Source organism: Lagopus muta, chromosome 3 (genome assembly GCF_023343835.1).
Source record: "Lagopus muta isolate bLagMut1 chromosome 3, bLagMut1 primary, whole genome shotgun sequence".
In the NCBI taxonomy this organism is placed as follows: Eukaryota; Metazoa; Chordata; class Aves; order Galliformes; family Phasianidae; genus Lagopus; species Lagopus muta.
In genome coordinates this window covers 44289060-44314947 of record NC_064435.1, presented here as the reverse complement: position 1 = coordinate 44314947, position 25888 = coordinate 44289060, and the positions used below count along the sequence as shown (strand labels likewise).

The 25888-nt window shown below is 36.6% G+C and overlaps 1 protein-coding gene across 1 annotated transcript in view; it reads right to left on the bottom strand.

Annotated features, from left to right (window-relative positions):
• Positions 1 to 414: 414 nt before the first annotated feature.
• Positions 415 to 25888, bottom strand: part of CDH2 (cadherin 2) — a 112170-nt gene continuing 86696 nt past the window's right edge. The window contains exons 10-16 of the mRNA XM_048938443.1: positions 23895 to 24151; positions 22303 to 22445; positions 20865 to 21098; positions 20331 to 20564; positions 18627 to 18766; positions 7490 to 7654; positions 415 to 1091 (exon numbers count right to left, since the gene is read on the bottom strand). Coding sequence (XP_048794400.1) covers positions 885 to 1091; positions 7490 to 7654; positions 18627 to 18766; positions 20331 to 20564; positions 20865 to 21098; positions 22303 to 22445; positions 23895 to 24151 — 1380 coding nt within the window. The 3' untranslated portion in view covers positions 415 to 884. The remainder of the gene's footprint in view (positions 1092 to 7489; positions 7655 to 18626; positions 18767 to 20330; positions 20565 to 20864; positions 21099 to 22302; positions 22446 to 23894; positions 24152 to 25888) is intronic.

Here is a 25888-nt window from a genome sequence, read left to right as displayed (position 1 = left end):
ACTTGTTTGCAACCTGTTTTGTAAATACTTTATCCATAATGAAAGATATAAACATGCAAAAACCTGAATCCATAGTCCAAATAATACATACACATGTTCTGAAGTTTCTGCACTTCTCCACAGACTATGCCAATAAAACATTATGTACACATACCATTTTTACAGTGAAGTGGGAAAAAAGTACTAGAAAGTAAAAAAAAAAAAAAAAAAAAGTGTACATGGATTGCGACCAAAATGTGTCTAACATTCTAGCATAAGGAAAAAAAAAAATAAATCAGTTCTGCTACAAACTGGTGATATGAAAACTCCCTTTATTTGCAACCAGCTGCATAAGTTTTAGAATTTTAGTGAAAAAAATCCCCTAACATCTAAAACTAGAAGTAATGTACATTGTTCCACCTCATGGTCTTCTCTTCCACATAATAAAATTGTTCCATGAGGATTTTTTTTTTTTAATTTTCAGTCTCCTTATTTTAATAAAAGCAATGCGATGTAACAAAAGCATATTGAAGCATATTGTGATTCACCTTACTCCTCCCCACCCCAACATATCTTGTTTCTTTAATGCATCATTTCATAAATCAGTACCATTAAAGCCTTAAACATAAAACTAATTCCGATCTGAAAAAGGTACAAAAAGGCACATAAAATCCCAGTGCTTCTGTACTGTAAAATTCAAGTGTAACTGAGCTCAATATTTTTTTCCAAACAGCATTGGATCACTGATATTCCACGGAGCCCAAATTGGTTTGCAGCCTATGCCAAAGCCTTCAGCAAGCACTTGTGCTAGTAGACTACAAAGTTAAAGCCTAGCTTCTGTATGCTTTTGGGGAATATCAGTTGAAATGTTTGTACTTGTCCAAAAACAAAGTTCACTTTGAAGTTCAGTCATCACCTCCACCATACATGTCAGCAAGTTTCTTGAAACGTGGGCCCCAGTCATTTAGGTAGTCATAGTCTTGCTCACCACCACTACTTGAGGAATTAAGAGAGCTCAAGGATCCAGCAGTGGAGCCACTTCCTTCATAGTCGAAGACTAAGAGGGAATCATATGGTGGGGCTGTAGGGTCATTGTCGGCTGCTTTAAGTCCCTGTGATAATGAGAGAGAGAAAAAAAGGTTAAGTTCTGTATCAGTGAGGCAACACGTAACTGGAACATTGCATTGCTGTTATCTACCAGCCACCACTTGAGAAAATATCATTCTTCTTCTTCTACAGTTCATATAAACCAGAATGGCACGGTTCATGTCTCTGTAACTGCAGCAAAAACATATTTCAATTGCCTTTAGAATGGACACATTTCCAGCATTTAGAGCTGGAAGTTTTGGAACAACTGCACACACTGTTCTAACAAAATCTTAAGAGAACATCACTGAACTTGGAATGATGCTAATAAATATACAGTTTCTGAGCTGTACAGCTCACAACCTGAGGCATGAGCAATATGGGACTGGTTAAAGAGACAGATGGGGAAGGAGAAATAGGCATGTTTGCAAAGATTTGCTTTAACAGCTATCTCACATGGCCAATAACATCTCCACTGACACTGCTGGCCTGCAGTCCATCTGTGTGTGCCAAAAGCTGTATTTAGTTAGTTCTGCAAAATTCATGTGCCTCTGTAGGCTGCTGTGAGATAAAGGTACAATATGTTGGCTTAAGCCGCATGTGTTTTGCCATTACCATCCATAAGATTCCACCTGCTCCTCATAAAACACACACGAAAAGAGCCGCGAAAGCTAAATGCATCAATATAACCATTTTCGCTTCCTTGTTTGAAGGTATTCAAGCTATAAACACACAAATATTAGGTCTTCAGTAATTTTAAACTTCTACCCTCTACAGCTGAATAACCCCAGTCTAAAACCAAAAGCAAAAACGGAACGAGGGAAATGCAGAAAAAGAACCACACTTCTTCCAGAGGAGTGACTTTCCTCTGTTTCCTAATGTAAGTTCAAATCTAAACAGTAAATTTAAAGAATATAAAGCTATTACTCTGTTGTGAGCCACACTTAGCCTGGAAAGACTTACAGCTTGAATATAACAGGCTACAGTTATAAGTAAATGCAAGCCTTCTTGTGTTTTGGATTTTTCAGCCTTGTAGTTTCTTCCACAGGATTAGCAGTGATTTTTCAAGATCTTCCACTTTCAGGATGGATCTATTCTGGCAGCTATTGATGAGGAATAATGCGATTGCCAAGGTTCTTGCAGCCTTAGCTAAGGCTTCAGGTTTCGCACTGTTAGATTAATTTTAACCAGTGCAATTTGTGCCAATTTTCCTGTTAATTTTTGATGCTCATTTATTTCTTCGAAAAATCGCTTTCTTCTGTTCTTTTTTTTAAAGGATTGATTGTGTCTCCTTTGAATTATTTAAGATGCCATTTTTACAAATGTATGTTTTAAACCAAACAGTGCATGGTAAGAATGTGATATAACAGAAACGTCTGAATTTTTTTCCCTATAAATATATATGTACCCAAATTCGTTAATTAAAACCTATAGTATTGATAAAAGAAACTTGATTATTAGCATCTAAAATCATTCAGAAGTGTGCAAAATGTACCTAAAATAGTTTTGCAAATCAATGCTGGAAAGACCCAGCATAATTATCAAACTAATGACCTCCAATCAAGAACATATTTTGGATTTAAAGCGATCGTTTCGCGTAGTACAACAACATCAAGCACGCTATTAATAGCCAGTATTAGAAGCATAATTTTGAATTATCTGATAAGAATAATTGGTGATGCTTGTTATCTTTCTCTTTGGAGTTTTCCATCCTGACAGCTGCAATAAGGGCAAATGATTCAAGATTCCTAAAAGGCAACAGCAAATACATGCTGGAAGATCTCCTTTGTCCAGCTTCAAACCTTCAAATAGTTCCAAGGCTTTCTCTTTATTTCTGCTGCTGAAGCAGAAATCTAAATTTAAGTCTTAAGCAGTCCTTACAGTATCTGCACCTTCACTTAAGCCTGCTTGGGGTGATGTACTCCCACGCTTTTTGGGCAGAGGTGACAAGGAAGGTGAATACTTAAGGAGTGCTGAGGTAGGAATCTCAGGTGTTTCTGTGTAAAAGTCATTTACAAAGGAGGTTTGGCAAAGAAGTGCTATTTCCCTGCAGTTCTGCCTGGGAACAGCCAGTCAAACGCAGGATACTGACTTATTACAGTTAACAATTCCTCAGACTCTAGATTTAACGAACATAGTTTCTAACTTTAAGACAACAAAGTTCTCTGCCATATTTGTATGGCATATTAAGATGATTAAGAAATAGCACGACTTTTTACATCCCTTCTGCTAAGCATATTCTCTGAACTGCTGGGTTCTACAGCATATCTGAAGCTGGAGACGCTTTATGTCAGCTTTGGCAATGAAATTGGCTTATGAAACTCCCCTTGGTTTTAGTATTGCCATCTTTTCGCTTACTATGCCATTCCTTCCAGTACCACAAAGTGCTGTACTGGCATGACTGAGAAGGCAAAAATGATTCCCAGTGACTGCTTACACTGTTTTTGCTGGAGTGGTATTGTCAACCACTCCTCAAAAGATTCCTTAGTATTTCTCAGAGGTGCTCAAGAACTTCAGAACAGTGGATTTCCTGTTGTTTTGATTACCGATTCCTGATCTTGAAAACCTGCAGTTTCAGACTTTTGATGAGAATGAAAGAATGGAGCCCTACAATGAAGTATGAAAAATGGTTTCAACTTGTTTTTTCACTTGATGAGAGAACACAGAAAACACTGAGGGACCGTGTTCTGCTCAGAGGTGTACTGTATCAATAACCATTTACTAAGGATGAATCAAGTGTCCTCCACGTTCTCATGGGATGAGACCTTCAGTTTGTGATTTAATTTACCTCAAGCTATGTCCTCTATTGATTACAAATATATTCCTATTCACAAACTCTCCATCACAATAATTTCTTTAAGATTTCTAGGGACAGCATAGATGATTACTGAAAATGAGCTTAGGTCTGATTTATACTGCCTGCAAATCCTGAATACTCTTAGCATTAGTTATGCTCCACATTCTGTAGGTTATGTTTTAAAAAGCTCAAAATGGAAAACAATGTCTACAGAGGATTCTTAATAACACATGACTTATTTCCCTGACTTGTTTGTACACTGAACTGGAATAAAAGGAAGTTTTTCAGTTGCCCACCCCTCCCTTAAATTAGAGATTCATCTATCCACTGAAACAGACAAAACAAGAAAGTCCCCGAGGTCATTTAGATTATGCCTGCAAAACATATTTTGATTATAAGGCACCTCTGGAACCTTCTTATTTTTACAAAGTTCATGTTTTATTTTAACTTTGCAAGTGTCATAAAAATACTTGAAGGCTTTATCATACTTCTAACTTGTTTTTCCAATGAGAAGTTTTTAGAACACTACAAAATACTCATACTTACACATGTTTCATTGAATTAGGTAGACTTAATACAACTGATGACAGCTGGAAAATAATACACTGCAAGAAACAAAGTAAGTACTGCCAAACAGGAAAAAGATGATCCAGTAGGTCTTTTTCACCTTCTCTTCCTCTGTAATTGGATCAAGAGGAAAAAAATACCCCATGCTTTCTCAGGTGGTGGTAGCTAAGTTCTCTGTATTTGTATCTGACACAAATGATGTACGGTTATTTTTTTGCCAAGAAGTTGAAGTAATTTGGTAGCCAGTTTGAACAATACTGGCACTGTGTCTGAGTGTCTGAGGTACTGGTGAGCATTCAACAGTCTGAATTAATTCCCATACGTGGGGTAGTATCCCAAAGGTTCAGTGATCAGCATCTCTGGGAACAGGGCCAAGTCCTCCAAAATACAGGACTGATCTGCAAAAAGGGTTGCATGTTTTCAAGCCAGCAGAGTAAATGCAAACTTTGTTGCAGAGGTAATGACAACTGAAAGGCAGCCCCTCTCTGTTCAGCTAGCAACTCAGTTTGGGACATGGTCTGGGTTAGGGCTGAACAAAAGAGAAGTTATGGTGTGACTTGTAGTGGAAGAAAGTTCTTTGCCTAACCATGCCAAGTATGGACGCAAAGAAGTATGAACTTTATCATTTCTTATCTTGCTATGTCTTTTTCACAGCTTAGCATATCTTCTGTCTGAACTATCATCCTAAAAGAGAAAACTGGCATCTTTAGCAAAGATATTTACTTCTTTTATTCCACATAAAACTGAGAGACTTGAAAACGGAACTACTTGTTCAATCATAACCTTGCTGGGGTTGCTTGCAACACGTGGCAAAGGATGTTATCTGAAGCAAATTTGAAAACCTGTGCAGCCTTGATGTTTATGCACAGGACACTGATTATTTGGATTATTAACTGTAATAGTGACTACTACAGCAAACAATTGATTTTTTTTTGTTCTAATAAACTTCCTAGAATCATGTTTGCCATGGTAAATTTTGACATAATACAAATTAAGATAGAACTACTGTGGAGAATAAAGTCTTCATTTTGCTCAGTGTTCTGGTAAAAAAAGCATAAAGAATCCTATGCAATAATTGTGCACTTCAGAGAGAGTTAAGTGAAATGCTCCACAGTAAAACAAAATAAAAATCCTTAGATTTTTATTTTTTAGATTTTTTTATTTTTTATTAGAAACACCTTACAACAAAAAGAAGCTAAATATATAACATTTGAAACATAGAATCTACATCATGTAATTCTTTTCAATATGAGGAAGCAACTGATTACCAGTTAGGTTGCAGATAAAATTGCCATGCTTTAATTTTGTATATAAATCTAATGCTAATTTTGTTTTGGATTGAATTATATTATTGGTATCATTTTACAATATAAAACTAGCTGGAAGAACCCTTCTCTTTTAGGTGAAGAGGAAAAGGAAATATGCAGGAAGGTACTGAGCTAATACAACAGAAGTGAGAAAGAAAATGATTCCTAGCTTGGTACTAAGATATAAGCATGGGGTTAAATAAAGATAGAGCCTACTGCTTCTATCCATTTATGACAGATTTTTCAGGAGTGACAACATACTGATAAACAGCATTGCTGAAGCAGTTTGCTGAGTAATTTTAAAATTGTGTAAGACTGGACAAACTGTCCCTTTTCTGGTTGTTGAGAATCACTCCCTCATTTCTCATTTAGGATCCATATGAGTGTCAACACTGCCGCAAACATGAGAAAAATCAGGGTACTGAGTATCATAGTCTCTTTGCCAGCACTTGCCAGGTACAGGCACACTCATAGGAGAATAGGAAGGGAAACTGATCATCTGGAAGAAGACGAGGGGCTGTAAGGAAGTTCTTGCATGTACACAATTTTTGGGCATTTTGTTCTTCCATGACTCTGCTTTATTACAAAAGTCAAATGTATTTGAAACATTTAGAAGTACAAGGTATGCAAAGATCCATTTTGCTAAGCCACTTCATTCTAATAGAGGTCTTCCACAAGTTAGGATACTCTTAAAATAACATCTAATTGGAATAGCTTACAACTAGTTACCTTCCTTTACACAGTATTGCTATGTATCTTACTACGATCAAACTCCATTTTACACACCCTGCTAACACAGCAGAGACTTCAGTGTATTAGTCTGTTTTTTTTTCTTAAAACAAACAACAAGAAACGTATCTGCAAAAACTGTTCCCTTCAATACTTACCCAGCTAGTAACTGCCAGACATATAAGAAAATTAGAGAATATAATTTACTTCTATTAATCTACAGTATACTGAATTACTAAACCATAATTTACAACTTAAAATAAATATCTGTTTTTCTGTTATCAGTGAGCACAAGAAATGCATTCTACTGTCCTAAGTTACATAAAAATCAACGACTTAACATAGACAAGTGATTAAAATAATGAAACAAATATTTGTAATGTTATTACTTTCAGAAGCGTGAATAATCTCGTTATAGTGTGAATCTTACTTACATTTATCTTTATTAATTTGAAGAATCAAAGATAATGCAAAGACTTTTAAAGCTCTATGACAAGTATTAAAAGCACTTACATAACATTTAATTTAGCTGCCCTGCTCACTAATCGTATTTGATGGAATTCTTCTGGCCTTACTGAACGTACAGAATTTCCACTACTATCCGGCTTCAAAGGGTAATATATGAGGAAAATGAGTATGAACTATTTCTATTATTAAATTACTCTGAATTAATAAACGAATTTAGGCTAAACTATAATTTTGTTATTCTATTTATTAATTGGAACCCAAAGAATAATCCTGCTTGGAGATACTGTGGTTGCGACTGATAACGTATTATGAATGTAATTAATACAAATGTGCAGAAGTTAATTGATATATCTTCTCCTTTCTGTTTGAATGAGTTAATTAAATTTGTCTGCACTTTAAAAGAATGTATTTAGTTCAATTTAGCAGGACAACTTTAATTGTTTAAGTAAGTTTTTAAAAGTTATAACGTTCAAATTTAATAGCTACTCATACAGAGTACAATTAAGAAAATATAAAACCTTATAGACCAGAGGAGGAAACTCTTTCTCTCTTTTACCTCATTAATGAAGTCCCCAATGTCCCCAGGATGAGGAGCAGCTGATCTGACTGGATACTGAGGTTCTGCATGGATTGGCCTTTCATCAAGACGTCTGATTCCAACAGGTTTGATGGCATCTGGTTCTACAGTGTCAGGCTGCTGGAGCTGGCTCAAGTCATAATCCTGCAACACGTGAAGCAGAGAGAGTATGTTAGGAGAATTTTAAATGCTGTCTGTCAGCAGAAACATGAGGAAAGAAAACAAGGAAGTACAAGGAATCATTTCACCACAACTTTTATTTTCAGGATTGTAACAAGTACTGAGAATAAGTCTGAAACATAGTTACTTGGAGGACATTATTTGATTTATACTCCCTGAACCTACTGTTTTGATTCTGTTCCATCAGATTTGTAGTGGTTCTCATAAATTTTCCATTGAGAAGAAAGGATTTGTGTAGTATTATTAAGAGACTAAACACTTTTCCTAGTAACGATGATCTACTGCATAGAGCAAAGATATCAAATCCAACTCTCATATTTCTAGGGAAATAAACACTAGACATTCTCATTCTGAGAAAGAAGCAAGTGCACTGCTCCGCAGTACTTTATAATACATTCAAGAATGAAGTTTAAGACATCCTGCTGCTTTCATGTGGCTTCTACAATATGAAAGCCAAAGGGGGAAAAATGTCATAAGAAGTACAAAGCTCCTCAGATTTGGCCTTAATTCTAGGCTTTTTCTAAAGATTACTTGTGGATCTGTTCATTAAGTACTTGATGCCACAGTTTCCAACTCTGGCAGACTGATGAAGCTAGCATATCACTATGAATTTCAATAAGCAGTATATATGTATATTAAATTTTTAATTAGATGAATATTTATGCATTTAAGATAGATATGCCTGAATACTATTTGCACAGTGTGATGCATTTCAGCACTGTCATTCACCTCGCTGTAGTCATGCCTAGAAGGTAGTCATGCTCACAGATGCCTTTCCACAAGGCACTCGTAAAATTGCAGAACAAAGAACGGGACTTAAAGGCTTAAACTAAAGTCAACCATCCATGAGCTACCAGCAGACAGGGGCTTAACGCCAGCTCTACTGTATGCTAGATGCCCTACCCCACATATAGTCCAAGCAGCTGAGAAGCATCCTAAAATAAGTTCTTCTATAATCAGTATCTATTTTTCAGTAGTGTTTTTCTAGTAAAAACCTTATTTGCAATCTCAGTTTGCTGGGTGCTGTCTGTACAGAGGATTATATTTTCATTGGTTCCTAACTGATTCCTGAGGAAGAAATATATACTGCTGCTGTCACTTCATGGAACCTAGGGGGCCTTCTGAGAGTATTACTTCACCAACTGTGGCACCCCAGCACAGACCTTTCAACAAGAAGCGAGGACTGTTGACTGCAGTGAAGGCATTTTTATTGGGAGAGCTTTACTGTCTATCAGATCATTACACTTTCTAATTTGTTTCTCGGGTTCTCAACTGATTGCACACAAATTCATAGTAAAAAAGGTGCAACAGCTCCACTGAGATCTTAGAATGTAGGTTCATATGTTTTAATTAAATTACAAGTTCCTTGGGGCAGAGCTGTAACTTTAACCCTTGGCTCATCAACATAAAACAGAATAAATCATTTCAATGAAGTCATATGGACTGGAAAAAGTAGAAGTAAAGAAAGTAAAAGTAAACTGAACTCTTCATCCTTTCCCTTTTTATTATGTAAAATAAATCAAAACAGTTTACAGACATACTATCAGAAAATCATATGAGAGTAGAATGTAGTCTTTGGATTTATGAATATGTATTAAGAGAGTGCTTTTCATACACTTCATTTTAATGCTTAATATTTTCACATGAAGGAATTCAAATAGGTATGGTTAAATGAAAAAAAAATATTAAAATCAGGAAAATCTCTCTAGTCATTTCAGTTTTATAATGCTATATACATATTATCTATATATAAATACATATTTATATTGTTATAAACATTTTATATATTTAAATATATGCACATAAATAGAATCATAAAATGGCTTGGGTTGGAACAGACCTTAAAAAAAACAAGCAGTTTCAGGCTGCTTAGTGCCCCATTGAATACTTCCAGGGATGGAGCATTCAGAGCTTCTCCAGGCAACCTGTTCCAGTGTCTCACCACTCTCTGAATAAAAAATTTCCTAATATCTAATCTAAATCTCTGCTCTTCTAGTTTAAAATCTATTCACCCATGCCCATACGCAAAAGCTCATTTCCTGATTAGTGGTCATACAGAAATACAATATTAAATAAGTCAGACAGACTCCTCATATTTAAGGTTATTCTCCTGTGTATTTGTATAGTATGAGACATCTCTAAGCTTTACAGCTACAAAGACAGCAAAGATTGCCATCCTCAAGGCAACAGCAGGGCAGAATGTCTCTTCACGTGGACTCCCACTTTGGATTTCTTTTCTAGGATAATTTATGACACTGCCTTCCAGACTTCTATCAGAGGAAATTTATTGTGCAGGTCTATTAAGTGTCTGGACAGGAAAAAAAGAGATCCATTGTGCTTATTACCAGAGACTCCCAATTCTCCTGTATCATTAAAATCAATACCAACTGCACATCAGTCAGGTATGGCAACTCATCCACCATCTCCTGAAACTGGCTTAATGTACAAACACAACATCATGCAACGTCTCCAGCTGTTTCAACATTCTGTCTGAAACCAACCCTACTCAATTACTGCAAAGTAAAAATAAAAAAAATATAAAAAAATACATATATGTATTTCAAAGACTCAGAGTGTGTAAGCTGTAAAGGGCTGTAGAAATTCCATCTCTTTGCTCAATGTTGCATTCACTGCTAGATAAATGGAAAAACGTTTGCTGTATTATCTAAAGCTCCTGAACAGACTTTAAGGTTAGTCTCAAGCAGAGTTTGACATAGTTAAGTGCAGAAGTAACAGCTAAAAGGAAAACTGTAGTATCAGAGTGAGAAACAAACATGCTGAGCTAGGTTGGGAAAGCATGCTTAGATGATGTTCAGGGTCATTATTTCTACTCTAATTCAGAACCAGAAGTCTACAGTTTTGTCCTAGCTTCAGTCTTCTTCCATGTCATCTGTTCATTCTTTCAATCTGCTGAGGGATTAATGAGGAAAAAGAATAGGCCCTCTACTGAAAACATACTTGACTGATGGCATTATTAATTCATACAGCTCTTAGCTTTTGTTAGAGGCACTTATTTACTAACTTCCGTTAGTAAGCCCTAGCTCCAGTAATTTTTTTCCCTTCCTTAAGTTTGGATTTGAGCAAATTCCTTCAGAAGGTTTGAATTCTTTTTCTTTATACTTCTGGATAAGCTTAGATGGTTAATGGAAAGAAGAATCGAAGACTGCTTTCTTTTTTTCTTTTTTCCTATTGGGAGATAGCTAAAACATTAGCTTTTATTTATCTAGCAAATTCAGGCCCTCAACAGAAAATTACACTGAGTAAGTACCAAGTCTACAGGAAAACAGAAGCCTCCAATTCAATGACAGGGATCTAAGTGAAGCAAGCTGAATGATCTCTTGCTTATAAGGGGTCTTACAGAAATATATGAGACCATACAGCCACCTTTTAGATAACTGGTGGCTAATGAGATGACTAGCTTAACGTTTTATCAGTATAACTTGATGTAACCACAAACATTTCTGTTTCCTTGGTTAGCCTCTTTTGATATCACTATTTACTCTTACTGGGGAAAAAAAAGTTCAAAAAAACCCCAAAACAACAACAACAAAAAAGCAGACAACTAAAACCCCACTATCACCTGTACTGAAACAAAAGAACTTGCTTTTGATTTGTTTTTGGTTTTAAGAAAGAAAATAAAAGTCAGGATCTCCTAAAAATGTATTTCACCAGAAGCTGCATCTTGTCAAATTAAGTTATCCTCAAGCTCCCTTACCACAAAAGAAACCAACCTTGTATCAGCCCAATTAGAAATATTAACACTATTACGTATTCACTCATTTTTAGACAGCTTTAAGCAAAGACTTGAATCATTAGTAGCTCTGACCTCACATTCCTGAAATGTGAGATCCAAGCACTAAATGTCAAAACCAGCTACCTGAGCCATAGAGACTAACTACTTTACCAGCTGTGCAGACAGAAGAGTCCAAAACTCCTAAAAGCTTTTAAGAACCTTTATGCAGTAGTTGGAAGCATAGTTCACGTATCTCAACTTGAATAGAAGAAATGGCCAGAACAGAAGAAAATGCCATTTTATATTCCCTAGTAATCACCCATTTACAAAGAAAAAGAAAATGCCTTTCCCTTAAACAACTTCCTCTTGTGCAAAGCGGCCATTCATTTAATAGCACTTGAGTAATAATCCCTCATACAGCAGCCATCAGCTACGGCAGTGGGAGAAATATCTCTAAAGTACCTCACTTTCTGGCTTTTCTGCAACCAATCTTTGGGGTTAACAAAAAAAAAAAAGATAATCCAGGAGATAGAATTTCCCAGAAGCTTCAACTTGAAGTTAACTTTTTCTCCTGTGCTTGAATTTTAGAAGTTATAGGCAGTAGCTTAAATTGAAAACGTATCAGACTAACTAGACCATCTCAATATGAATGCATACTAAAACAAAGCAGAATTCCAAATACCAGATTAAAACCACAAGTTAATAAACCCATAGATTTTTATGCACAGATGGGTTGATCTTAAAAGCAATTAAACAAGTTTTTGTTGTTGCTGTTTTTTTTAAATCTCTCATAGAAAGAAAGCTTTGGCTACATATGTATACAGGCCTGGACATATGACTCACATAACAAAAATACAACATCTGTTTCTCATTTTCAAAGCATATGGCCTTTATGAAGACATACAGAAGTTTTGATCTATTCCCATGGAAGAAATCAATTTAATTGTCACTAGTTCGCTTAATTTGATTATGACAGCTGTAAGTGGCATTCACTGGACAAAAACATATGCAGTGCTCTAAGAGCAAGTAAAGCAGCACTGGCAGAAGTCTGCGTTTCACAAATCTATTTTACAGAATGGTATCTTAGTATAAATCCAATTTTATTTCAGTGTTGAGAGAACAGAGCAAACTAAGACTTGGTCATAAATGGTCATGGATAAAATGCATGGCCATCTTCTCCTCCGCGTTGTTAATTCTTGTCTTCTCCAACAGAGAATTGGGACAAGGGAAGCAATGGAAGAAAAATTTAGGTGAAAATTCAGGAATTTAAAAGTCTTATACAAATAATGAGAAGGAAGTAAAAACCAATCCTCTAACCATTCTATCCCAAACTTATTGATCATGATCATAAATAATGCTGAGCAACTTGCACATAAAATATTGCTCAAGTTCTGCAAAACGCTCCAAGCCCCCTAAATCTTTCATTTACTGAAATAGGATTCCAAAGAAGGAAAAGCATGTGGGTTTGACTAAATGCAGACTGCAGGTGGGAGTCTAGTTACAGTGTCTGCACTAACAGTTGGTCTTTTTTTGCAATTTATTTTTTATTACTTTCTGCCATATTCCTTTTCCCATTTGATTTTATTGTCGATAAATCTAAAGCATTACAAGTTAATCATTTTTAAGATAACCAAGAAGCTCACTTATCTGTTTTAATAAAAAAGGTGAAAGTTAAATTCCAACTGCAGATAAAACACAATAACACTGACATAGGTTCTAGACAGAATAAAATAAAATACAAAACAATTTTGTAATGTGATTACGGAAACATTACTTTTCCATGATGAGATAAAGATTCACCAAAGAATGATAATAATTCCTCCACAGGAGCACTGCATGAGTCACTCACTCAAAAAACAAGGTCTAAGTAAGCAATCACTATTCTCAAAATAACTTCCTCCTGTTTGTAATATTACAGATGCCTAGGGATACCTTAACAGCAGTTATTTTATTCATTATCGTTTAAGTTTTTAAATGAAATATTTTACAGTCTTAAATGTAATACAGAATAAAGGTTAAGAAGTGAGAGTAAATGATCTGAACACTCCAGATGGTAAAATATAATCATATGGATTTATACTGTTGATGAAGTAGCTCAGAAATATTGTTTTTACAACAGAGCTTACGATAAGATCCAGCATATAAAACTGATGTAATCTTAAGACACCAATATCCAGAAAGTAATGAAAAAAGAAACAGAAAAAAGAAACAAACTATTAAAATACAAATGATTACTCAGTACATTTTTATCAATGACACACAAATGCTGGAATAAAAAGCTATCCTCTTTCACAAATGAGAAACTCCTGTTTAGAATTTAGATCCAGTCACACCTAAAAGTAGACTATTATGTTTTTATCATTAAAATAATTGCTATTTTATTTCTCAATATTAATGTGCAATAAAACAGGAGAAAAAGTGAGCTATCGACTAACATCTGAACAGACTGTAAGGAACAGTGATTTAGGAAGGAACAAGCAGAGTTCTTAGTAAGAAAAATACTTAATGATAGCAAAATCACTGCTTTAGAAACTCTTGTATTTGAGTGTGATAGTCAGGTTAAAATACATTCAAGACAGCCGAAAATAGTTTCAAGGCACAGCACTTGCTGCTCTAATATGCATCAACAAGACCACTTGCATGACTACGCACTATTAAAATTCAGGAAACATCATAGAACTGGACTCAAAGGAGATGTGAGGAGCATATTCCGTAACGTACTATAGAAGACTCATGAAAAAACAATTAAATAGTAAACAATATGTATCACAGTTATCAAGCTGATGCATGCATCAAGTATCCCAGTTGAGCACCCACTGCCTCAATGTAAATCACATAAGTGGCTTGAGGGACGTGGTAGAATGCATTAGTGATGTTTATAGGTTGTGATCTGCCACACATGCAAACTACGTGGCAGACGTGCTAAGTGCTTTAACACTCAGCCAACATAAGGTTTTTGCATTTAGAATTGACAATAGTGTTACAAGCTGACTGCACATCATGCCACCAGGTCTATGTCAGTCCTCTGTCTCTCACTCACACCTTCCGTCTGCTAACAATTATAAGCTCCAGATCATGTGGCAATTCATTATTAATCAAGACTGTCGCTCCCAGCTTCAGAATTTGTCATAACACTTGGTAACGTTCGTTTCAGAATATGGCAAAGTGTAATGCCTCTGCCACCAATAGCTAGGTTAAACATTCAGAGGGAATAAAAACCCCAAATCCTTCCCAAAGCAGTCCCACTGACTCCTGTGGAATGGTGGCGACCCAAAGTAACTCACGGTGTGACTCCAACAGGTAGCCAAATTGTTACAACTAGAAAATTAAACAAAACCCCTGAAAGATTAGCAGACTTCCTACCTGGAGTATCTCTTCCCTCTCTAAACACTCCATTCTCCTTTCAGCATCCAGAACAGTGGGAAGGAAAAAAAAAAGAAAAAAGAAAAAAAGAAAAAAAAGCACTCCTGCCTGGACAATATGAGTGTTGTAGAGCTCTCAGAGTCAGGTTTTAAACTTTATTTTCCAAAAAAACAGAATTTCAAGTGAAAAAAGGCCAAAACACTTCCTGTGTTGACAACAGTCTGCATTGGGAGCAGGCTGACATCAGTTATGACTGACAGATATACAGCCTTTCTGGCTTAGGGAATTAAATGCATTTTTCTCTACTGTGGAGATCACACAATCCTGTGTAGATCATTCCAAGCTAGAGACAACAAATCATTCCAGAACCTCAATTTTCTTTACAACCATTTAGTCTGCCAGTGAGCAAAGCAGGTCAAGAAGGCCTCAGAGTGGATTAACAGGAGACACAATAAATTGCTCTTCGATGACAATCTTCACATCACAATTAATTCAAAATTCTAGTTTGGGAAGGGGGAGAAAACACACAAACACAAAAGACAACAAAGCATTCTGCCTCAGAGGATGGAGTTGGAATTTGGAACTAATCAAATTTGTTACTGGATACATCACTCTGATTGCACGAACAAAGAATTTGAAAGCAACATGCTGAGCATGCTTTAGGAGAGTGTTGTGACAGCTTGGAAACCTAACTGAATAGCATTTAAGAGAAACAAACAAAAAAACACCTCCTAAACAAATAAATGACCCTCCAAGAACAAACCAGAAGCCTGAAAGTAGTTTGGTTTAGGATCCAAAGAATCTTAATTTTATCACTTTAGACACATCTTTGGCGTCTCATCAACCAAATCATCTGGTCACCTAAAATATCTGCATAAACAAGATGACGATGAAGCCACACTATGCAAATCTTCAAGTATTCATTCAGAAGAGTGGGTAATTTTAAAAAGGCCTAAATAATTTACTTGTTATCAATAGGAAAAGGAATTCTAAAAGGTAAAGATTATAAAAATATTTCAACTTCTTAAAATATTCTGTGCTTTCACTGAAACTTGCGAGAAGCTTTGAGCATTCCCCTTTATTTTTCTGCATGAGAGGCATCCAGGTTTCCAACTAGGCCGCTTGGTCAATCAGCACTGATCTTGTTCGGGATAAGGCAGCAACAAACATTAATACTGACATACATATTTGCTGATCATCTGCAGATCCAAGGCTGACATTAAACATCTTTTTCTTGATTTTAATGGAACACTGGCCTGATGAGGCCTCATTCTGAAAACCAGTTTTTGAGGGCAGTCTTGAATGCTTTTTTCAGAACACCTAACTTTGATACTTTAACTCTTTAAATTTGGGGAAAAAGGAAAAAAAGAAGAGATAGTCAATGCCTAAATAGCATTTTACATTGCTTTGCCTGTACAGGGTTGCAAAGATGAGATAACTATTTGTAAGGAACTTGTTAGGACACTAGAAAAGCTTGGCATAAATAGTTCTTAAATCGTATACAAAATGTGTGCAAAACTGTTTTATAAGAAATAACAGTAATGTTACATCAAAACAGCAGTCCCCAGAGGGTTGAGGAGTGAGGGAGGAAAGAAGGAAAAGAAGAACAAGTGAACCTAGGAATTGTGATCATCCAGTTAAGCACCAATAGTAATCTACTTTTTTTCAGTAGTGAACCATCAAGTTAATGAAGTTTCATGAAAAGCAAGACAGAAGATATTGAGACCATCCAATGTAGATAGAAAATTAGGTGCCAACATGAAAGTTTGTATTCTCTGTTCAGACACATGATCACTTTTTTACTTATCCTTCCTATGACATTCGGTATGTCTGAAGTGTATAAAGATCTTTTAGATTCCTGCTCAAGGGATCAAGAGAGTGACCAGTGTACCTCAACAACATGGTTGGTAATTACAATAATTAATTTCCAACAACGTCCTCAAAATGTACCATAAGAAAGAAAGCAGAGTTTTTGTGGCTAAAAATCTTTCTTTTTAAAATGAAGTCCTTGAACTTCCCTTTATCTTGGTGCTTCCTCGACTCGTCGTTAGAACTGATTCTCATTTCCCTTTTCTTACCAGTTTACTACTGCACCAACAGTTCCTCCTTTCACTGCATGCACTACATCCATTCATAGATTGTGAAAGGCTGCGTTTCTGGATGATTTACATCCTGCTAATCTTTAACTGTGTTCACAAAATGTTACGTCCTGCTGTGCTCCCCTGACTATCTCTCTGATAAAAACAGCACATTCCCTGCTGAGGAGCACTGTGTACAATGGACAGAGGAGAGACTCCAGCACTCTTTTCAAACGATTATTTTACTCTTCCCTATGCTGCTACTACAAGGCTTAAGGTTTCTGATCTGCAGGCACAACCTCTCCCAACACTCTTAACAGTATCACCTACAATTCCGTAGCCAACAGTATAAACACTGAAAACTTTACTGACTCTATCCTGGGAACTGTGTCATCAATAATTAAAACCAAAACTACATAAAAATTGCTAAGCAGATCCTCCAGGGAATTGTGGGTGGACAAGAGCTGGGGATACATGAACTGGAGAATTAGTCCTCACAGGACAGACTTTCCTTGTTATCTTCTGTGCAATAACATGCACAAGCTGGATACAGTTCTCGTATTCAGTCTGTACAATCAAACTGGAATATATATAATCTCAAAGGGTTGCCTTCAATTTATTAATATAAATGATTTTCCAAAACTGCATAAGCTGAAGTTTCCTTTGCAAACTGCTTAAAAACAAAGTTATGTGGAAAACTCGGGAAGTAGGAACAGGAACTGGGGAAATGCAGGAAGCCTGGAAGTTACTAAGGATAACAAAAATTTCATGCAAACCAACAGAAGAGCAGAGGGAATCCACACGTGTCTGCACTAGTGAAGGGAGACACTTTTCAGATAACTGAATTGCCTGATGAACATGACTGCGGATGCGTGGAAAAATTATACTTGATTTTTTAAGGCTTTTTACTGGAAAATTTCTCAGGCTGTATTATATGCACTGTTCCCTTCATAATTATTACACTCACTTCTACCAGTAATAATGTGCATTAGTCTACTGTTTGTCACGCTCATAAAGCACTTAACAAATCTCCTCTGAAGGAAGGAAACCACACTGCTCAGAAATTCACTAACTTTGAGAGAGGTGGTAGGGAAGAGGGAAAAAGTAGCTATTCTTAGCATATACACATCACTCCTAGTTCTCTGACATATCAACAATGGTTCAACCAGAGGTGATGTGAGAGTAAATGCATATGGCACCTGCCTGGAAAGGTATCTGAATAAACACAGATGTGCCCTGACAGCTACTTGAAACGTAAATACTTTCCAAGCTGAAATCCCAGTAGTGGCCAATCTGTCAATAGCCCACATTACTGTGCATCCAGAAAAGCATTCACCTACCAATAAACAAGGGTTGTATTTGGAACAGACTGTATTAGCCACTCTGTATTAGTGATTCCATACAACAGGATCCCAGACAAGGAGCGGAAGGTTTACAGATTACAACGAGAAGAGATTTTTATTTTCATTTAAATATAACTGCCTTGGTTGGAATATGGCAAGAATACCATGATTTTTTTTTAATGGTGTAAGTTAGCATGCTATTGATTTTACATATTACCCAAGAGACAGAAAGTCTCTGTCTGTGCAACTGCAAAAGCAACATGAGAAAGCAATGTTTCTTTTCAGGTTTTTAAAATAGTACTCATTGTCTCAGTGTGTTATGCAGAAATTAGCTACTTATTATGATTTGTCAATAGAAACAAAATAAAGTGCAGAGCGAATTAGGAGCCTTTACATAAAAAGCATTCATCATTCCCCACCTGATCTTCTTCTCCACCACCTTCTTCATCATATTTCAGAATGTTGTCCCTCACGTCATCTTCTGGATCAATTAAGAGCTGCTTGGCCTGACGCTCCTTATCACGGCGCTTCATCCATACTACGAACATCAACACTAAAACTACACAGCAAACAGAGAAGACAAACACACATCTTGATTCTAAAGCATGGAAAACTGTGCAAATCTAAACCATATTACTACTGTTATCTTTTGTTCTGGATGAGACATTTCAGTATTCCAGGATGGCTTTCTATTTTCAAATTTAAAAGAAGATAGCTTAAGCTGAAGAAGTTTAAACTTAGGATACTATAAGCAACTTGATTTGGAAATCTATCACGTATTACTTCTCTAAGTCACAAATCTGTATCTGCAAAATAAACTTGTCATAAAGTAAGAAAAAACAAGTATAATGAATCATTGAATTCAGAAGGAAAGAAATCTTTCCAATAGTAATAAGAATTCCAGATTACACTGCCTGCATGTTTCCCTACTATGCCCAAACAATATATGGCACTTTACACAGTGGCATACATTTTTAATCATTCATTACCAATAATTTTTCTGTTTTACTGATTGTTTACAATCTAAAGCTATTAAAGAAAGCAGAATAACAAAGAAAGCAAAATAAGAAAGAAAACAGAATAAATACATGATTTTCTAATATACTAGGTAAATTTCTAATTATACTGACACTTCTTTCCAAGAAGGTAGTTGTATCTTGAATGTAAAAATAAGAAGAATGTTTAAAAAAAAAAAAAAAAACCACCAAAGAATACCTTATAAGATACAGCAGTTTCATTAAGTGTCTGCCAAACCATTATCTGACATTTTAAGAGTGCCTTGTACCAGGAAAATCACTGTGCTTTTCTTGTGTTCAGCCATTGGCTTTGCCTGGCTCAAAGACTCCCTCACGCTCCCCACCCCACGACTCCTTTCCATCATTTTCTATGTTCTGGACTAGTGCACAGTATACTCTAAACAGGTTAATCTTTCTCTCGTGTTCTACCACAATCAGAAATCAGTTAACCATAGTGTGTAGGAGAACTGGCATCTAATTTACTACACTGGACAGATACTTAGTCATGATGTTTAGTCATTTCCCCATTTCACAAAAATAAAATACTAGCACAGCTTTATGTAGTACTTGAACAAATACACACATCTCTTTTTCCTGCATGGCTGCCAGCTTGTCAGGCCTTATATGAAGTGCTGTGATACATTACTTTCCAAAATCATAAAATAGCCTACTTACATTAATCTGACACACAATAGTAGTAATGCCAGAGCATTCCTCAGAGGCTGTGCAACCTAGCGTGGGAGGTGCCAAATTACACAGTACCAACAGGACCACAGACTGAATGTCTGAGGGCTAATCTCACTGTCGTCCTGATCACTCACTGATGTAATGTAACATGTGCCCTTGGGCACAGATGGAAAACTTCCTTCATAAGCTCAGCGTGGGGACGGTGAACTTGACTGCCAAGTATCCATGCAAGTGCTAATTATGACCTTTCTCACAAACTCCTAATCCATCAGAAAGTTTTCATACTTGTTCAACAACAGTTTTTGTATTTGAGACTTTAATCCCTCCCTGGTCTTTGTCAAGGTACATGGGATTAAAACATAAAATGGCAGTTATAATACAAGAGTACAAGACTCAGGATTGAGAGATCCATCTACTTACTGAGCAAGATGATGATACAAAGCAGAATTGCAATGATGGCACCAGTGCCCAGTCCTGCGCCAACAATCCGGTCAACATCAGTACAGTCCCCATTTATGTCACATTGGCAAACTTTCACTTTCAGCACAGAAGTGCTAGATGCATGTGGATTTCCAGAATCTGTAATTACTATGGGCACATCATAGATACCAGCCTCCAGGAACCTGATCCTTAAAGAAAGCTGGGCATGATCACCTGTGGGTAAAAACAAGGCACTTGTTACGAGGCAGTGTATTGCTCATGTTGTTGTAAAAAACAAATGGCAAAAACGGCTTTGCATATTGCATAACTGGGTATCAGACCCACTAAGTGCATGACTTCCTTACTGTAAACTTCCTTAAAATTTATTCTTCTCTGGGGAACCTGTGCCAAGGTTTTTTTCCTATTTATGTTAACCAGATCAGCATGTATTATGAGATAACACTAAAGTAGAAAACAGAAAACAATATGCAATAGTTCCTTTAACACAATTAAAATTTCTGTAATGTTAATTACCGCTAATTCTAACAATAGTCCAATTCCTCTTAATACTAGGAGGTGAATCAGGCAGCTCAAAGGCAAATGGGCCTGCATTTGGATCAATATCAGGGTCTACAGCAGTGATGTTAATAGCATTAGGCTGCAGGGTTTCACAAGTGGTGGCTTCTTTTGGGTTCACTTGGGGAGCATTATCATTGATGTCCAGCAAGTATATCTGAAGTGTGCCAGTTCCGCTCATTGGAGGAATTCCTTGGAGAAAAAAGAAAAAGAACCAGGTACTGAGCCTGTTAACAGTTGTAAAAGTACTTGAAATGAAATCTTAACAACACTTTTCAATTACCATGCACGTTTTGGTATTCTGCCTTTACCAAGCCTTTACTGACAGTCTAACGCTGTCAGCGTTCCTGCAAACACACAAATAATCAGTAGTCTGCCTTTAGACTAACTGTCCTACCCAGCAAAATTCAACATAACTGCTGATTCACAGGTGAGGGGGACTCCATCACTTTACCTGAACAAATAGCTAGGTTCATTTTTCAGAAGTCCACAACAAATGCATTGGAGAATTTGCTGGAGAAATTCTTTATTAACTTCTAAGACTTACTATCATCCTTCATCACATACATGATATTTAAATTCTTTCTAATACTTACTTTCAGCATGTGGATTCTTACTTCTAGACACTTGTTATCTATACTGAACGTGTGATGCTTCCTTAAACCTTGTTAAAGTCACACATTTATGAGAACATGTAGCACTGAATTTCTTGGTATAATTAGCAATAGTTCTCATTCCTCATGCTGTACCCAATAAAACTTCCTTCCAATTCTATTTAATTTTACTCTCCAGAACAGGGCCAAAAGGATAGAAATAGCTGACCTAGCTTTGTTATACTGTACTAGTTTGCATAATTTTACCATTTGTCTTCTTTCCCAAATAAACAGCCTCAGCTTTCCCTTCTAATGTGAGAATACTACTAAATACACCTATCTTTCCAGTACTGAACACAAACAGCACAACACCCTAGCCACTCTCACAGGGCTAATTTCTGAGCAGAGATCTTCATTAACAAACTGCCAAAGAAAAAAACTCTTTTCCTCTGCACTACTGCAGTCAGAATATGGAAAAATACAATCCATGACCCCCTTCAATGAGCTACTTCCCACAAAGTCATCAGCTACTCCTGCTGTGAATCCAACTCAGCCTCATGCAGTCTTGTGCAGACTTTTTCAGTTTTCTGTAAGCTTGACTGACATAACAAAACCAGTGCCTTTCTCTGAACTTGTTCACTTATTTTTCAGCTGCTTCACAAGTAGCTGGAAACTATATGGAGCCTGATACTAATACAGGCTTTCTGACTAGACATATGCTAAGCATATTTTGTTTTCTGCCCAGTAAAATAGAGTCAAATAGATGAAAGCTTTTTGAAAAGATATGCAATGTTGATACATACCATTATCAGAGGCAAGAAAAGTTGCATTATACATATTGTTTTGCACATATATCGATTCTCTGTCCAAAACAGCTGTGGTTGTTATTTGTCCATTAACAGGGTCAATTTTTAGCCAATTTGCAGGATCCGAAAGTTTTGAGTACCTGTGTATTTTAACACAAGATGTGCTACTTATTTACCAACATAAATATTGACAATAAACATAACACAGATACTTGAATTTGTATTCTGAACACATTTTTGTAATTCGGAGTCAGCATTTTATAAAAGTTCCATTTGTTAAGCTTTGTCACTAAAATTCATGAAGATGCACATTCAAGAATCTCAACATAGGACTGTTCTAAAGTGCCCTGCCATGCATGTTATCACATTATTGGAGTAATCCATACAATTACCATAAAGTACATAGAATCAAAAAAATACACAGACTCAGACTCAAAATACTTCACTAAGGATCCCTCTTGCTTGTTCTACACCTACAGCATTGACGATACTAACTTTTATGTTATCAAAGTTTTGAAAGTAGGAAAGATGAAGAGAAGTACCTGTACAAAGAGCTGTTAACAGCAATAAATTATTCTCATGCTTTCAGTATCACTCAAACTTAATTTTCTAAAGAGGCATTGGTTTTAATGAATGTTTCTCATGTTCACTTGAAAAAAAGAGCATCTTTCAAAACCATCCTTCAATCTATCAAATTTGGCCTTTGACATTAATCAAGTGAAAGCCATCTTAGCTCATTAAAAATGTATATATTCTGAGAGTCTTATCACCACGTCTACAATGCTTACATCCAGAAAAAAGCATCCTACCAGTTACCACTAACCAATGTTAAGTGAAAATAAAATGTTAAGAACCTCGGAACCTCTCTGAAAGCTAGAAAGAAGTCTTGGAGTTTCCTCCATATAAGCTAAAAAGCTGTTGGATAAACTAGCAAAGTGAGTCCTGACCCAAGGCTAAACAATCAGCTTTAGTTTTGTAGTCATTGGCCACTTTCTGAATGAGGCATGTGCAAGTATGCTTAAAGTTTCCATGATTTTCCTTTATACTCCCCACTGCTCTAATTTAGATCATCTTTTAGAATTCAAGCAAATTGTAAACAAATTACAATCATAGCTATCAGCACAAGAATTAACAGATAGGCAACAACAATACTGCGAACTGTTGGTGAACAAATGAGAAGAAAAATCGTCAAGATTTGGTCCACAGTCTAGCATAGTTTCGATACAGCATCAAAACTGCTAGTTTATTTAAATTGCAAAAGCCATAGTTCATACAAGCATGTGACTGTTCTGACTGAACTCAATGGGGTGCCAAATATACTCTAACACCGTGCGTACCTTCACCCTACCTTGATGAAGGTAGCATTAGAATTTGATCCTATTTACAGACCTATGAACACCAGTCAGGTTATCTTTTCTTCACAGCCAAAAATCCATTTTAGACAGTGCTGCTAAAAAGCTACAGAAGGTATTGCTATAGCTATGCATTGTGGTAAACAAAATCACTCCACAGTCTCTATGCTCCTCACATGCTCTAAAAAACAGATATTGCATTGTATTTGTTAAGTAACTGTAAAATGTTTATAAGACCTTAGGGAGGTTTGCTGCATGTAACGATCTGGGTCCCGAGCAGTGAAAGTTGTCAACATGCTACCAGCAAGTAGCCCTTCTTCTTGACGTACAAGCTTGGGGTTTGGAACAAAATATGGACTCTCATTCACATCAATGACTGTAATGGACACCGTTGCTGTTGACTGAGGAGGATGCTGAATCCCCTTAGCCAAAGGCACTTGATTTTCCGCAGCTACAGTAAGTACAAACATCCTGTTGGTCTCAAAGTCAATGGGCTGGGAAAAGAAAAGAGTGGGAAATGTTAACATTTACTCACAACAGTGTTGGACATGAAAAAAATTTTTACTTTAAAGTACATTTTCAAAGCAATACTTCTGCTGGTTTTCTGAAAAACGAGAAAAGAGCTGAAAAGGAACACAACCAACGTAATACCTCAACACATAGCTGGGTTGGGGTTTTGCTCATCAGCAGTAGCACTTGTATGGTTAGAACAGCTTGAAACCTTGGCATTTCTTGGATTTAAGTTGCTTGAGTACTTCCATTATTTACAACTGAAGAAACAAATAGTTTCATCAGAAGATGACATAGGGAGTCCCAGCTTGTGGCACTCATTTAAGCAGATGTGCCCTGAGAGGAGCTCTCCAGTGGAGAGACTTTCACTGTCATGACACAGAAGGCAAGTGTCCTATAAACAAGATCACAACCATACCTAGCCCCCTAGAGCATGGATTCCTATGTCCTTGTATTTTACTAGAAAGACTGTAATCCCAGCTAACCCCACTGCTGATATCCCTACTACTCCCATTTTCAGAGTTCAGATACCCTACAGTCTGGGGACTTCCTCACTGAGCCAGGAGTCCACTTTAAGGAGGAGCAGAGATAGTTTGAAGCTAGAGTTCCTTTGTTGTGCTGCACATGGCTGAGGCATTTCTTAAGACCTGATTCTCACTAGTGCTACACACTGACCTGCCTGCACCAACTCTAGACTTACTAAGGCAACTGGCACCTGACAGCGTGAAGTCAATCAAGAGACAACCCAATCTTCATTACAAGTTGACAGACCAGTTCACTGCACTGCAAACAGCCCTGTGCCTGGGTGCTTACAGAAGTGCTGCTGGTCAGACTGCAGAACTGCAATTCACCAGTGTAAGCTGATTTTTCTGTTCTGTTTAAGAGCTTCTGATTTCAGATGATACATCTGACCCCCTTCCGAACAGACCCATCATTCCCTTTCATTTGTAGGAACAAGTTCTTATTCCAAATGAAGCTCCCCCATGCTGCTATTTTGTTGTTAAACCAGGTCAGACACGGCAAAGCACTGAGACACTAGCAATAGAGGGGACAGAAATTTATTTTAACAAATTCTCAGCGAGCAAAGCTATGTCAAACACATTAGAGACTTGCATGCTCCAGGCTGCTTCTCTTTTGTTACTTTGGCTTAATCTAAGTAATTTTTCAGATTCACTTTTCCAGAGGTTTCTAGTTTTATGCTATTCCTAGATCTGAAAAAGATACACATATGTCTAATTACAAAGCACAGACATGTAATACTTGCTTGAAGACTGTAATATAACAATTGGTACCTCTGGGGAAGTACAGTTATAGAAAAGAGAGAGTTATAAAAAAAAAAAACACAAAATAAAACACCACCCTAGTGTGGAGTTTTGTACAGCCAGAGTGATATCGTTTTCTCACCTAGATACTGAGATGATTTAAAAAGGAAAAAGAATTACAAAAGAAAATTAATGTTTTAATTTCCAAATGGGAACACTGGCATCTTACACTTGACTTTATAAGTGTATGGGCCAAAAGCAGAACAGGCCAGCCCAGAGATGTTACGCTTATCAGAGAGTCATAAGGAAAGGTGGCTACTGCTTGTCAGGCTTAATTATAGAATCACACTGTTATTATCACTTGAAGTAAGTCAACGCTCAACATAGAGCAGTGTTGGCTATGGAATGAAGATAGACAGATTATTCCATAAAAGGTATTTAAATGAGGTTTTAAAAATA